The sequence below is a fragment of the Cavia porcellus genome, unplaced genomic scaffold, assembly GCF_034190915.1.
Source record: "Cavia porcellus strain 051 isolate PalLab524CR breed Dunkin Hartley unplaced genomic scaffold, mCavPor4.1 scaffold_1, whole genome shotgun sequence".
NCBI classification, from domain to species: Eukaryota; Metazoa; Chordata; class Mammalia; order Rodentia; family Caviidae; genus Cavia; species Cavia porcellus.
This window is the reverse complement of record NW_026947484.1, coordinates 168,909,158-168,923,768: the sequence shown is the minus strand read 5'-3', so window position 1 is coordinate 168,923,768 and position 14,611 is coordinate 168,909,158. Positions and strand designations below refer to the sequence as shown.

The 14,611-nt window shown below is 41.1% G+C and overlaps 1 protein-coding gene across 1 annotated transcript in view; it reads right to left on the bottom strand.

The window, feature by feature from the left end:
- Positions 1-14,611, bottom strand: part of Brinp1 (BMP/retinoic acid inducible neural specific 1) — a 167,812-nt gene that overhangs the window by 23,379 nt on the left and 129,822 nt on the right. The window contains exons 6-7 of the mRNA XM_003478840.5: positions 6,144-6,380; positions 1,497-1,719 (exon numbers count right to left, since the gene is read on the bottom strand). Coding sequence (XP_003478888.1) covers positions 1,497-1,719; positions 6,144-6,380 — 460 coding nt within the window. The remainder of the gene's footprint in view (positions 1-1,496; positions 1,720-6,143; positions 6,381-14,611) is intronic.

The window sequence follows — 14,611 nt, the reverse complement described above, 5'->3', positions numbered from 1 at the left end:
CAAGAAGCAGCCCACAGCCAGGGCAAGGAATTTCAGCTCTCCTGGGAAGGCTTCAGAGCCCAGGATCCGCATGCTGTTACGCCCCATGCCTACATTCGATACTCTATTAATGAACGTAATTGAGTGACTTGCCAGTGGTGGAATGCCAGGCAGCCTCTCCAGGTCAGTGCAGGAGGAATGTCTGAATTCGTTTTAGTTTCCTGTACTCTAGACAGTACAACCAAGATTTATAGGCTGAGCTGGCTACGTGAGTTTGATTTGGTTCATTCTTTCTAAGAAGAGATTTCTTTTCTTTGAATGACACTAATGTCAAGACCCTCAAATATGAAATGAACTGCTCTGGGAGAAGTTGGTTGGAGAACCACCACGCCTATTCCTTGTTACCCTGAGATGCCTTCATAGAATCTCTGAGATACCACTGGGGACAACTGCTACCAGAACACCAGAAGAATGAAGTTGGAATGGCACAGCATTGATTCTTGGCTCCTTTCCTGTGTCCCTGGAAGGAAAGAAACCTTAACTCTTTGGAAGCATGTATCCTGTCTTGCCAGTTCACCTCTGTAATCTGTACCATCTAGCATATCCTGAGTACTTCCATGGCATATTTGGGGCAAGGTGAGACAAGCCAGGCAACCGGGCTTATAAGGGCGCACATGCCCTTGGATATAGCACCGCACTCAGTGGCTGGGCAAATGAATGCTTCTTTAAACTATTGACTATAGGTACCCTATTTGTTTTTTCTTCACCCCAGACATCATCTAAAGCCCTCAATAAATAAGTCAGTTGATTAGTTAACCCAATTTCTTCACCATAAAGACAGAGATGTAAAAATCTACTTTGTTAACACATTTTAAAATTAAAACAGTATCACATTTTAGCCACCAGAATAAAGCCACAATATTGGGACTAATGCTCTCATCCATAGTCATGTGAGTCAGAAAGAACGCAGAAGCAGTGTTCACCGTGTGTCTCCCGGGTATCCCTGGGGGAGTGACTGTAAGATGTCTGTGGGCACACAAGTTTGTGGATGCTCTAATCTCATATAAAATGGGATAACATTTGCATGGAACCCATGTGTATCTTCCTGAATACTTTAAGTCATCTCTAGATTACTGGAAATTCTTAAAACAATGTAAATGCTATGTAAATCACTGTTGTGTTGTATTGTTTAAGGAATAATGCCAAGAATATGTCCTGAATATGTTTAGGACAGACGCAATTGTTTTGAGTATTTGCCACCTGAGGTTAGTTAAACTCATGGATATAGAAACTGTAAATAAGAAAGGCAACTGTACATCCAGGCAACGATGTGAAATTCAATGTGACCAGAGCCAGCAGCTGAGAAACTAGTATAGAGCATTCTTGACCTGCACGATGCAAAGCCTTGCTCACCACGCTCCGTGCACCGCATATCTCTCTGTCATAGCAAGTGCAAGTGAAGGGGCACCAGCTGCTAGGTCGGTGCCTCCGGTGGCAGGGATGCTGGTGGCACATACCTCTCTCTAGGCAGCTGGTGGTTGGGATTATGGCGGCAGCGCACACTGAGGCCGAAGAGCTTGCGGGCAGTGCGTTGAATCTTTTGCCTCTGTGCTTCCGTGGCACTCTGCAGGAGCTTGTAGCGGTTCTGCAGGTCCCAGTCATTGCCCCAGTGCTGGTGGATGCTACCAATGGTCAGGAAGTGGTTGCTTGGGAGACGCTTCATGAATGATTTAAACTCATCTAGTAAAAGACAAAGGCCAAGAGAGAAGGGCTAATAAGCATGACCACCCAGTCAGATGCCCCTTCTCACATGTCTCCCTGCCTGCCTACACTGGAGCCTTGCAAATAAAACCCTGTTGGGCACAGAGCATTGCTCTAGCCTGCTCTACTCCTGGAAGGCAGGACTAAAGCCACTGTGTTTTTAATGCAGTGAGTCTACATATCTGCATACAACATCACTGCTTGAGAAGGGTTCCCCAAACTTCATGATAACATTGACATCTCCTTTGTGCTCATTCGTAAGAGTCTTTGAGTCAAATCACTATTTTCCAGTTAAAAGTTGAAAATGACATTTTTATATAGTTCTACATAGAAAATCACTATTGCATGCTCTCAGCAGAATACCAGCTATGGAAATAAATATGAAACAATGTTAATAAATTCTAGTCAGATACTGTCGCCTGCTAAGTGATCAAGACACCACACCTTTTTTCACTTATAAATACAGGAAATTAGCACACACTGGAGAGGTGATAAAGGCATATTAGCATCAAACTGAAACATTTTCTTTGATGCAATCGAAAGGTTTGACAAAGAATGGAAAAGGGTGAATCTCCCATTCAGACTCCAAGTGTTATTTGAGGTTGTATGGGGGGGCCATCAAAGATAATCCCCCATACTGGAGCACAAGAGATAGTACTTGTTTTTACTCTCTTGTGTCCTTGGGGAAGGTTTTACCTCAGTTCGTGGTGCGGTGCTGAGTTTCTGAGCATAATGATGGGCTACAGTTGACACAATTCTAGAAATTATTTAGTTCAGTTTTCTGGTTTTACATGTAGAAAAGTGAAACACAAGGTCAGAGTGAGAAAATGATTTTCTTAAGTTAAAACAACACATGAGGAACAAAAGCCAGGTCCAAATCCTCAGCTGCTGTTTTCCAGTCTAACACTTCCTGTCTCCTAACTCCATCATTCTCCTCCAACTCCTAGGAGAGCTGAAGGATTGGTGACAGAGAGAGAAAGACAGAGACAGACAGACAGACAGAGAAGAGAGAGAGAGAAATACTTCTTTTGTGTCATGTTATAAACCAGTCAGGAAATTTTACTCATATTACACATTTATTTCATATTAAAAATGCTTACACAGCTCTCAGGAGATACCAGGCACAACACTAAGCACCTAACATTGATAACTGATTGTACAGCAAATCCATGTATTTGTGTGGTAGGCACTTTTAGGAAGCCCCCATCTTACAGAATTAGGGTATGGATAAAACAACTATCTTTCCCAAGGTCAAAGGCTCCACAGAGGGTGGAATTAAGACTCTAGCCTTGAAGCAATTTGTACATCTTAAATTAGTATATTACACTTTCTGTTAATGTCCTGAGGCGCTATATATTGACAGAAAATAAATAAAGTTTCCATTTCTCCACTTGCCAAACAGGCATGATAGCATTTAATCCAGGTGTTGAGAGAGTCATATGCACAGCACCCACCTCAACAGCTCCTGACACGGCACACACTGAATGAATGACAGGTAGTGCAGACGCACAAGGGCATGGTCTGAATCTGGAGTATTCCCCAAAGGCATACATGCTGAAAGTGAGTCCCTCTCCTGGCACTCCTGGGAAGTGGTGAGATAGTAAGGCGGGCCTAGGGCAGTGATGGTGAAACTGTCAGACACCCAGTGCCTACACCGCAACCCAAAGCCCACTTATTAATTGTAAAGTGTCAACTACCAATTAAATGTGAATACCAAAGTTGTAGTTTAAAAAAAACAACATATACAACTCATGAATTCATTGTAGTGAGAGCTCTGCATGCCCATTGTGTGCCATAGGTTTGCCATCAATGGCCTAAGGGAAGGAAATCAAGTCATTCAAGCATTCTTTGAAGGGGATATTGGGACACTAGTCACTTCCTGTTTGTCTTTCTTTCACTTCTGGGTAGCTGTCAGAGGAACAGCAGGAATCTCTGAAACACCAAGTCAAAAAGAACAGTTTTCTCCTTTTAAGGTGATTATCACAGGTGCACTGTCACAGAAATGAAAAGTGGACTGATGGAAACAACGGCAAGGAACTTTGTCCTGATTGATATCCTGTGAGCTAGCTGGAAGCAGGAGACTGGAGCTAAAGGGTCTGTTCTGTCTGGCCGGGGCAGACTCTTTCAAGAGAAAAATTGCAGCCCATCAGGTCATGGGTTCTGTCGACCTCAGAGGGTGTAATGGTCCTTCCAGTGAACCCAATTTCAGAGCTGATGAGAAAATATAATTTAAAAGTTTAATTCTTTAACTCTCTTGAGGATAGAGAGAGGAGCCCCTCTCCAGAAACAGGAGGCATATAGATCCCCCCTTATACATAGAAATCGGGAACTGTTTGGCCACCAAAATCAGGGAGCCAGCAAGGGAATCCATAGCTTTTACTTCAGGGTGATCATTCTTTCTTCTAAATTACCCAGGATTGAATGGTTAAGGTTAAGGGCTGAAAAACAACAGAATGAATCAGGATCGCAAACCACAGACACACGTGTGAGTGAATGGATTTGTACTCATGGTAAAACCTTTTCTGATGGATAATTACAGGATATCGAGAGGGAATGTATACCTTGTGGACAGAAAGTGTGGTGTAAATCACTTCCTTTCCTACAATAGCACAGCTTCCCAAGTCTTAAAACACCAACTCAAAGAGGTTTCCTTCTCTGGGGATTGGGAATAGATCTTAAAGTTCCCTACCACTTGTGCACACAGCCCACATTTCCCTCTGCTTTTCAGCAATCAGGAGAATTGCTCTGAAAGCTTTTTATCAAATGCTTTTTTGGTTGAGGCCAAATAATCATAACACATTTCCATCATGAACCTCTCTCATACAGGTTCCCAGGATTTCAAACAGACTAATGGGTACAGGTTCACAAAGCATCTACAGCTCCATTCAAGCCACATGACCCTGAGAGAGCAGAAGCCCTGGCAAATTGTGTGCACCCAGAGCGAGACGGGGGCGTAGGGTTCACGGCAAATAGTTGCTGCACATGCTGTTTCATGAAGCTCTGCTTTTATCTGTGGTACACAGAGGCTCCAAGGTAAGATTTTGTTTGATGAAAGGGTTTTTCGGCTAAAGACTTATATAAATTCAAACATTCAAAACACAAACATGTCCTCTCATTTATCAGTTGAGGGAAAGAAAGCCTGGATTGCGTTGGAGTTGAATTAATAAGTTGCAAAACCTGCTGTGAGCACTGGATTTGGAATCAAGGGTTTCATTTCCAATGCTGTGATTTACAGTGTAACCTTGGGGAAGATTCTGAATCTTAGTGTTTTCCTAGCGAACATCACATCACTGCTTGCTTTAGTGAAACTATTGTAATGAATTTAAGAGATAAAAAGTTGTTTTTAAAAATGATAATACTCTATATAAAGGCCTATATTTTTAACAGCTATTTGAGGACACATTATACACTAAATGCCTACTTGGCCTGTCTTCTTGGAAGTCTCAAGGATTCTCAAGCTTATCATGTCTAAAAATGAGCCTGTTGTCTTCTTTCCAAACATCTCAGGGTTCTAGCTCTGAGAAGGGTTGCAATCCCTATCAAGTTATTTATCATGTATATTAAATATCACTCCTGAATATCATTTCAATCAGTTTTCTCAAGTATCATTGCTACAGTGACATCAAATCCTTCTAATTTTCCCTTCTAATTATCTCAGAATCTCTGTATATGTTAGTGTTACTACCTGCCCTATGTGAAATCCACAAGGTGGGTCTCTCCTAGGCATCCTGTGGCCCCACTAATCACCTCCATCCAATCCTGCACTATAATTAGATACTCAGTGTGATACCAAGACCTTCTATGACCTTACTGATCAGATCAACCCCCAACTCTACATTATTTAGGACAACTTCTCCTTCTTTACACAGGGACCCTTGAAAGGCTGCTATCATTTCCATGGTTATAAAAGGAATGTCTGGCTTTATGACAAAACTCAAGTGTCCATGAAGGCAAATGTTCAACTTTTAGACTTTAGCTGCTGATCCAACTACTTTTATCTCATTTTTCTGATCTGTGAAAAACAGGAAGTAGCTAAATCACCAGAAAAATAACTAACAGTTTATGAATTCTTTGATGATCTCTATCACCATATGTACATGCAAACAGACACTCACACACATGAATTAATATAGCTACTTTTGACCCTCTGCTTTTCATATTTCTGGGTACAACAGAGGTACAACACCCAGTGACTTGGTCAATTATACTACACATTATATCATTTGATGGAGATTTACTGACTGCCTACTCTGAGACAGCTTTTTTTTCCTGGCTCTCAACCCCAACGTGACAGAGTGTCCGAGTTTGCTGTCACAGCAGTCTTAATTCTAGTTAGATGAAGTCCCCTTTCTAGATTGGACTCAGGGCCAATCCCAGCCCTAGTGCTAAGCCAAGCTGTCTACCTGAATTTTCCAGGTCCTTGTACGCCTCAGCCCATGACTTGGCCATGTTGGCCAGCGTGTACTCCATGACCTGGATGTCGGTGACCGGGCAGTTGCACTGCGGGAACTCCTCAGCACACCGGCAGCGGCACTGGCTGTTCTGGCACACGTACTCCCCCTCACCATTGCACATGATGTAGCTCAAGGCCGACTGCACGAACTTCTCTTGCAGATACTGAGGGAAGATTATCTGAAGACCTGTTTGAGAACAGCAAACAGGAAAAATGGAAAGGTTAAAAAAAAGGTGTTTCATTAACAGTTTCCAAAGGTGATACATGAGAATCTAAAGCTGCTAGCTTTCTCCTTGTATACTGGAAACCAAACTATTCAGGGCCTATCTAGGCCCAGACAGGCATAATCAGTGAGTCTACCATTTGCAAAGCTTCCACTTTGTTTTTTCAGATCACGACCTGGGCCCTCTCTGGAATGCACACTCTATGCAGTGATGTTAGTACTGAGACCACAGCAGATCTAATATCTACCTTTCCCATTTTGGGGGAAAAAAATTCCTTACTGAAAACACAGTGCTATTGTTTATCTTTCCTTATTTCCCTCATTTATTTTCTTTCCCTTTCTTAAAATATGTATGTACCCTATTTATGAAGAATGAATCCTGAGGAAGACATTAAGTCTACAGATCTTAAGAAGGAAAATAACCACAATAGTTGGCACAGAGGAGTTTTCAATATACTCAGCAGGGAGAGACACGGACACACATCTTTACAGCAGAGCTTTATATCAGACAGCAGAGGCACCATAGGAAGCAATTGGACAGAACAGCAAATAACATCAAATAGCAGGGAAACCTGTGTACCAAGAACAGAATTTGGACCGGTTGAAAAGAAAGTGAGAAATCACCACGTTAAAAGAACAGGAGAGATACTTTAAAAAGAGGAACAAAAGGAACGAAAATATAATAAAAGAGTCTGACAGTCCCAGGTGAGTGATACAAACTTGGATGGCTGGGGTGCAGTGCTGCAGGAATAGACGTTTTATTCAGAGTCAGAGGTCAAAATGCAAAGGGCCTAACTATAGACCCCAAAATTTGGACTTTGCCATATGAATTACAGCCTATCCTGGTTGTTTTCAAGAGTTAAGGAGATACAATTTTAGTAATATAGTAAGATTATATATAGCAAAAAAACATAATAATACCTGTGAAGGTATTAGATAAATATTTTTCTATTCTTTGCTCTTAAACGTAAAGAAATCAAGGTCCAGTAAGGGCACAAGGTTAGCTCATCATTACAGTATGAGCACTCGAGACCACATATTATAATCATTTCTCTGTACTTGAATCATCAAAGTCATAACCCTGGGAGAGAAGGATGAAGAATGATTTGAGCTTGAGCAGTACTCTGGTCCCTTGAAAAGTCAGCACAGTAGTATTTTTTATCACCCAGGCTGCCCGCATAGAACTTCAAATCTGCACTACACAATTCATTGCCTGGGATTCTTCTCTCCACTTCATTTGGAGCTGGTCACAGTATTGACCTTGAATGAACATAGGATGACAGTATTATTACTCACTGCCTAAAGGAGAACTGCATTCTAAGTTCGTTAACTAAAAAAAACAACAGTTTTGTCACTTATGCCTCCCAGATACCCCTCATTCTACTCACTGCCGGTGGGATAAGGGATCTGCTGAATAAGCCAGGCATTTTTTTCATTTGGTATATCATATTGTGTTTGTATCTCTGTCTCTCTTTGTCTCTCTCTCTCTCTCTCTCTCTCTCTCTCTCTCTCTCTCTCTGTCCAATCATTTACACTGGCCCTCATATGGAGGCAAAAAAAAGAGACTCTTCTAAGAGATGCACTGTGGGTAGGAAAAGATGCCTTCAGCGTGGCTATGGCGGGACACAGGACTCCTGCAGGACACAGCTGGTCACTGCTGCCACTGAGCACCCCTTTTTACTGCATAAGCCACTGCAAGCAAATTAGACAGCCTTTCTCTATAGCTTCCTTTTCCCTTTCTGTTCAAATGGAGACACTACCAGGATGTACACCAGAGGAATATTAACAGGAGCAAATGAAACATTTCTACAAATTGTGTGGAGTGTGGAAAACTTCCTAGCACATGACAAGCAAACAACTGTTATTTATTCTATCTATTTTTGAGGCAAAGAAGATGATAAGAATGATACTGAAGGTGGTGGTGGTAATAATGATAAAGACTGTCAGTACTCTGATTAACTGTTACAGAATCAACCAAACCTTTAGGATAAATAAAGGGGGAAACAATAGTGGCAGGTATTTAATAAAGAGAAGAACATTTTCAGAAGGCAGGCTTCAGATATTTGGAGAGCTTGCAGAGAAGGAAGGTGTAGCCGGTGGAGCTACATAGCCACTCAGGAAAATATATGTGCCATCTTGTCATCCTCATGGGAGGTATTCTGACAGAGGGAGTCATGCAGCTGGACATGATCCACTGTAGAACAGGGTAAGCTCCATTCCAAGGGGCAAGGAATCCACAAGAGATAGAGTGATACTGAGAATGGACTATTGCACAAGAAGGTCACGAAAAACAGTTCAAACTATAAAGCCCTTTTACACGGAGTCTTCCATTCTTTCAGAGTAGGCATTACTGAGTTATTTTATCTGTATCACCCTTTCCTCTTCCAAAGCAAAATTTATTTTTAGCTGATTCCAATCCCCTATAGGCAACTGGGTCTAAGGATTGGGGTTAAGTTTCTGTTGCTTAAAGGAACTCTATAGAGTACATTCTCAGTCCTATTTTTCCAGCTTACTCATCACTTTCTTTCTCCCTTTTGTAGGGAATAAAATATTCTATTCTTGGTCCCAGCCCAAAAGGAATTTGGGGAGTGCATTTTTAGAAAACTATTTCAAATCATTTCTCTGTTTGGCAAGAATACAAAAGCCAGTATTACCTACCCTATTTAATGCAAGTGAAAATGTGAAATTTGGGGCTGGGGGTTTTCTGGGAGCAGCTGAAATGGAAAACTGGTTGCTCTATAAAAATGGAAACTCAGAACCTGCCGAGCTGTCTCTAAGGCAAAATCTCCTGGGCAATTGCAAAAGAGAATAATGAAGACATAGCAATTAAAAAGCACTTTTCTGCAAAATGTCATTACTGTTTAAAGTTACATAACCATTTCTACAGCAGCGGAGGTTCACACAGCAGTCACAGCCAGAGTTGTCTCCTGATGACCTGTGTTCAACAAAGAGGCCCATTGCTGACCTCCAAGATTGGCGCCCGAATCCTACTAGCTTCAATGGGAGTCATAAATAATTTGGAGGGGGATTTGGCCTGTGGAACCACTGCTTGAAAGATATACAGCTGCCGGCTGGGGTGGAATATTCTGTTCCTACAGTTCCCAAAGAAAACACACACACACACACACACACACACACACACACACACACACGGAAAGAAAAACCGAAAATGAGAGAAAAAGGCCACCATTATCAAAGCACATAAATCCTGCCTTACAAAACCCAGCAAGGCAGTGGTTGAGAACTGCATTTGAACACAAACTGAACATATGGAATATTTCCCTTCCAATCTCATTACTGTTTTACTTTTTAAATCTTGTTATATTTTCAAGTGGAATGATTCTGTGTTGCACTGAACAAGCGGCCAATGTGTGGGTGGTAACACGTGAGCACCTTCCTTCTGTGCTCCCGATTCTTGCTCTAGCCTCTGGTTCGTCCCCCTGCTTCACCTACAGTACATTCACGGTGCCATGCAGTTTGTATTTGCAAGTCTTCTTTGTGTGCTGAGATCTTATTTCTCCTCACTCTGTCACATAATGGGCTATCTCTACGCCCTTGCCTCCATCTTTCCTCTTATCTCCTAATAGTTTTTTTTTTTTTTTTTCTTTACACACAACAAATGAGACAGGGGGCTGTTTTTCTCTGCCCTTCCAAAGTATCAGCACTGCTCTCTTTACAGACTTCACTTTGCCCTTCCCTGTGCCTGGGATTTGCTTTTTCCACATCTCTGTACAGCTCCCTTGTCCTGAAATGCAGACCTTCTCATACTACTCAGACTGAAAAGCCTATTCTCTCATCCTCAATAGGAATAATTAACAGCTTAAATTATTTTATTGATCTGGAATTTTCCCCTGTCCCTATTTTTGGGAGGCAGAGCCCCACCTGCCCTCTACAGATCCCTGAATGCACAAAGTGGAGCCGGGGTAGCCTCCTAGTCTTTTAGTTCTCTTCCTCATCTCAGCTGAGGAGAAAACTGTCTCATTAGGCTTTGGCAAAGCCCCACAATTAAGTAACAAATCTAGAAAGTTGGACTGGGTTTTAAAATACTTAGAGTCCTACTTCCAAGAGAGAAAAGGAGGGACTGAGATAAATCCTGACTTAATGTCTCTTGGTGACTCCAGCACAGAGCAGCCTGGCAGTGTGGTTCAGCCTCTCTGAACCTCAGGGGTTTTATTCTTTTTAGCTTGTGAAACTGAAATCCCAGTCTCCTTCTTTAGGAATGAGAACAGAAAAAGCATCAACAGCATTTGAGTCAAAATCTGGTTGTTATAGAATGCAAGTTTTTCCACCTCCCAGCCCCCAGAAAAATGACAAATACAGTTATTGAAACTAGAACCTCAGCGAGATGTTATTAGGAGGCATGACATTTGGAAAGTGATTAGGTTAGATGAGGTTATGAGGGTGGTGCCCTCATGATGAGATCAGAACCCTCACTGGGAGAAGACCGGAGAAAGCTTTGTGTCTCCATGGGCACATTGCAGAGAAAGGCTGGATGAGCACTCAGTCCAAGAACGTCTGTCTGTAGCCCAGGAAGCTGACTCTCATTAGTCATCACAATTGGTGACACCTTAATCTTTGACTTCCAAGTCCCCAGAACTGTGGTAAATATATGTCCCTTGTGTAAGACAATCTAGTTAGTCTATGTTATGTTACAGCACCCCAAGCATAAGATACTGGCCTAATTAAATTTGTAAAAAATATTAAGTTTCCTCATTTATTCCACATCAGACCTAAATCGGTCTCTGTGTGTAAGGGACCCACAGGGAGAATAGTGCAGACAGTGGAACCAGCATGTGAAAAAGCCTTAGGTAGCAGTACTTCTAGGCAAGGATCAATATGATCGTAACTTTACTTTCATACTAAGATCCATCTCCTTTTATTCTTTTGCTTCCAAGTTCCCCAGAGGACAAAAAGGTTCTTGTGTCTTGGAGGAGATCAAAACTTTGAAGGGAAAAATGGCACATAGAAAACATCTATGTTTTTCCTCATTAGAGGAAAAGCATTTCTTATAGCAACAAAGGCTAAGGATCCTTGTCCATTACAGGAAAAAAATTATGAGGCTCTGGAAAAAAATGTGGCTGAATAGCTGAGTTTCGATCATTAAAGTGCAGTCAAGAAACACAGGAACTTTAAAGCAAACAGAGTCTTGAATTCCTTGAGACAACTCAATGACCTTGTCAATATTACTATCTGAGGCAGGCTTCTCATTCAACTGGCTATGCTTTCTGAGTTGGGGGAAAATTTGTTGTCTGGAAAAGAAGACACAAGAAATAGAAGTTAAAAATGCAGTGAAGACATAAAGATTATATCCAGTTGCCATTTCTGATGCTCTTCTTTCTCTACTTGATAGAAGTTGTTAGTTTCTTCCTCCTTCCTTCAACAAGCAGTGAATAGGAACTTGTTGAAAAAGATAAAAGAGACATTTAGTATCTTTCAATATGTGCTTGGTAAATATATGCTATTATCTAAGAAAACAGACGGACTATTTGGAGATTTAAAACTAAAGCATAAACCTCAGGCATAAGATACAGAGGTTTTGATTTATGGTTCAAACATTAAAGAATTATTTGGTCTGGCAGATAGTAGGTGTTGAATAAATACTACACGGATATTGAATAAGTCAGTGATTTATAATGAAGATGGAAGGATATAAGCTTAGTGATAACAATTCTGGAAGACTTCTTGCTGGTGTTGGGTTGGCTCTTAAAATATAAGTCCCATTCAAACAGATAAAGGCAGGTAGCTCTGAATGGCACAACAGACAGCATAGTTTGAGTAAACATGGGTTAGTGTGTGACTACATTGGATTGATTCGTCTTGTTTAAGGAAAAACCTAGCATGGGTTGATTTTGTTCAGTTTTGTTTTTATTTTATTGTGCGTTTTAATTACCTAAATTAATGGCAATTTTGATGGATTTTTTCCTTTTCTGATCCATTTTGTTGAAGATCCACTGCATAATCTCTTACACTGTCAAGAAGAAGAGGGGAAAAAAGTTCTATTTTGATTGAGTGCAAATATTTTCCTATGCAGTCCTCACATGAGAGTGTGGCCTCCAGTAGCTATCTCTGAGTCCTTTAAAAGTTCCAGATGTTGTCTTTTATCTGCCAGGTTATGCCTGTCAAACTCTGTCCACAATTTCTGAAATGCTTTCGGTGGGAAGAACAACAAGAAGGACTGCATGATCTACAAAACGTAGACTTGATCCCTTTCCTTGTGAAAGCTCAGGGATTTCAGACGGGCAGATAAAGGACTTTATGGCTCGCACAGCCATGCTGAACTCCAGTATAATAAAGGCGTGCAGGTCAATTACCCATCTGTTTGTGTTTCTGTTGCTGTGAATTACAGTATCCATCGCTGACAGCTCATTGGAGTGGAATGAAAATAAGACGATAATTCACCGGGTGAAACTGTGCAGAAAGGGCGAAAAGGCTATGATCTCATTCAGAAGTTCAACCCTGTCTCTGTGATGGATCATTTACACTTTGGGAGATGAAGAAAGGCAGCTACCTGCGGGAGAAAGAGGGTGGGTTCTGAAGAATTAGAAGATGCCTCCTCCTGGTAAGAGTAGTATGCTCTGTTTGTACCTCTCAGCATCTATTCTGAAGGGTTTTGAAGATACATTTGGAATCCTTAGTGAAAAGTACAGGTTCAGGCCAATAACACCAAAGCTTTTAAATTATCTGAAGTTTTAAAGGAGTCAGTTGCCATAGGACCAACGCTTCTGTCGTGGTTTATGTCAGTGGCCCCCAAGCCTCATGCAATTATGGACTTGACCAAATATAGCATTTGTGATTGGTTTGTTGTCTAGCACTTGGATTGGTGGTGTGAGTGTTTCAACTGCTCAATGTGGAGCCATGAACTGTGGTTCTGCCATGCCACACTGCCTTGGAGCCAACTGAGTATGGACTGAAACTTGCAAGAACTGTAAGAAATAAACCTCTCCTTCCCTAACTTTGGGCATCAGACATTTTGTCTCAATTACAAACAAAATGTAACTAAGACAGCCTTCCTCAATACTGGAAATGTACAAGTAGAGTTTCATAGTTGATATGGCAAGAACATTTTACCTAGTGCCAAAATGAAGGCCTTTCCTTCTAATATCCTTTCTTTAAAATATTAACACCCCTCACTCAAAAAACAAACAAACAAACAAACAAAAAACCATAAACAACCTCCCTTGAACTCAGGTCCAAATAGTACGTATGTTTTGACCAATGCAATCTGAGTGCAAATGATGTGCCACTTCCAGCACATGGCTTCATCAGTTTCTGTTTTTACCAGATTAAAAATGTTCCAGAGAGAGGTCATGCAAAGAGCAAAGTCAGACTATGACCAATATAGAGCATGAGCAAGAAACATGCGTTTACTTTAGCAAGCCACCAAGAGCCAAGCACTGTGTGTTCACATAACATAAATGTAGCTCTCATGATAGAGGAGCTGGCAAGTTTTGGCAGATGAGCCAAACTGATCTGCAGCTTTCTGTGACTCAGTTTCTTGACACTCAGTCTGCAAGGATAAGAGTTGAATTGCAGTAACACAAACCACATGGCCCACAAAGCCTAAAGTAGTTTTCATCTGGTTTGTGAATGACAAAGATTGTCAACTCCTGTTCTATATGGTTGTTAAGATTCATTGCAAATTTTATTTTTCTATGATTTTATTTGGTGCCATTGTTTCTGTATTAAGTATAGATTGATTCAGCATCAAAGTAAGTCTCAGACACTCTTCCAGACTCTGAACAAGGAAGGAGGAAGGAACTAGAAACACTCTCCTCAGTCTTAATAAACTAAATCTTTAGTGAGGAAGATAGATAGTGATGAATAAGAAGCAGAGAAGGAGTTACACTTGCGAAACGAATTGAAAACAGGCAGGCCTCTGAATTACAATTTCAACTTTGGAAAAGATATAAACTATGAAATCACTCAGGATCAGCAGGCCAATCACTTCCTAATTCAATTTCATAAAACTTCAACATTAACATACTCTTGAAGCTTTAAGAAGAGATTGAGTCAATTTAAATATAAGCTTCTTCACAGACTTCGTGATCAAACCAAACTTCATTTCTATGAGAGTTGGTGCTATGTAATCTTTGAAATAAGTAATAACCTCAAACTCCTCTCCTTCTCTGTTATAATGTCTATTGCCTTTGTCCTCCAAACACACCAAGTTCCCTCCTGTTCAGACTTTACCTGTA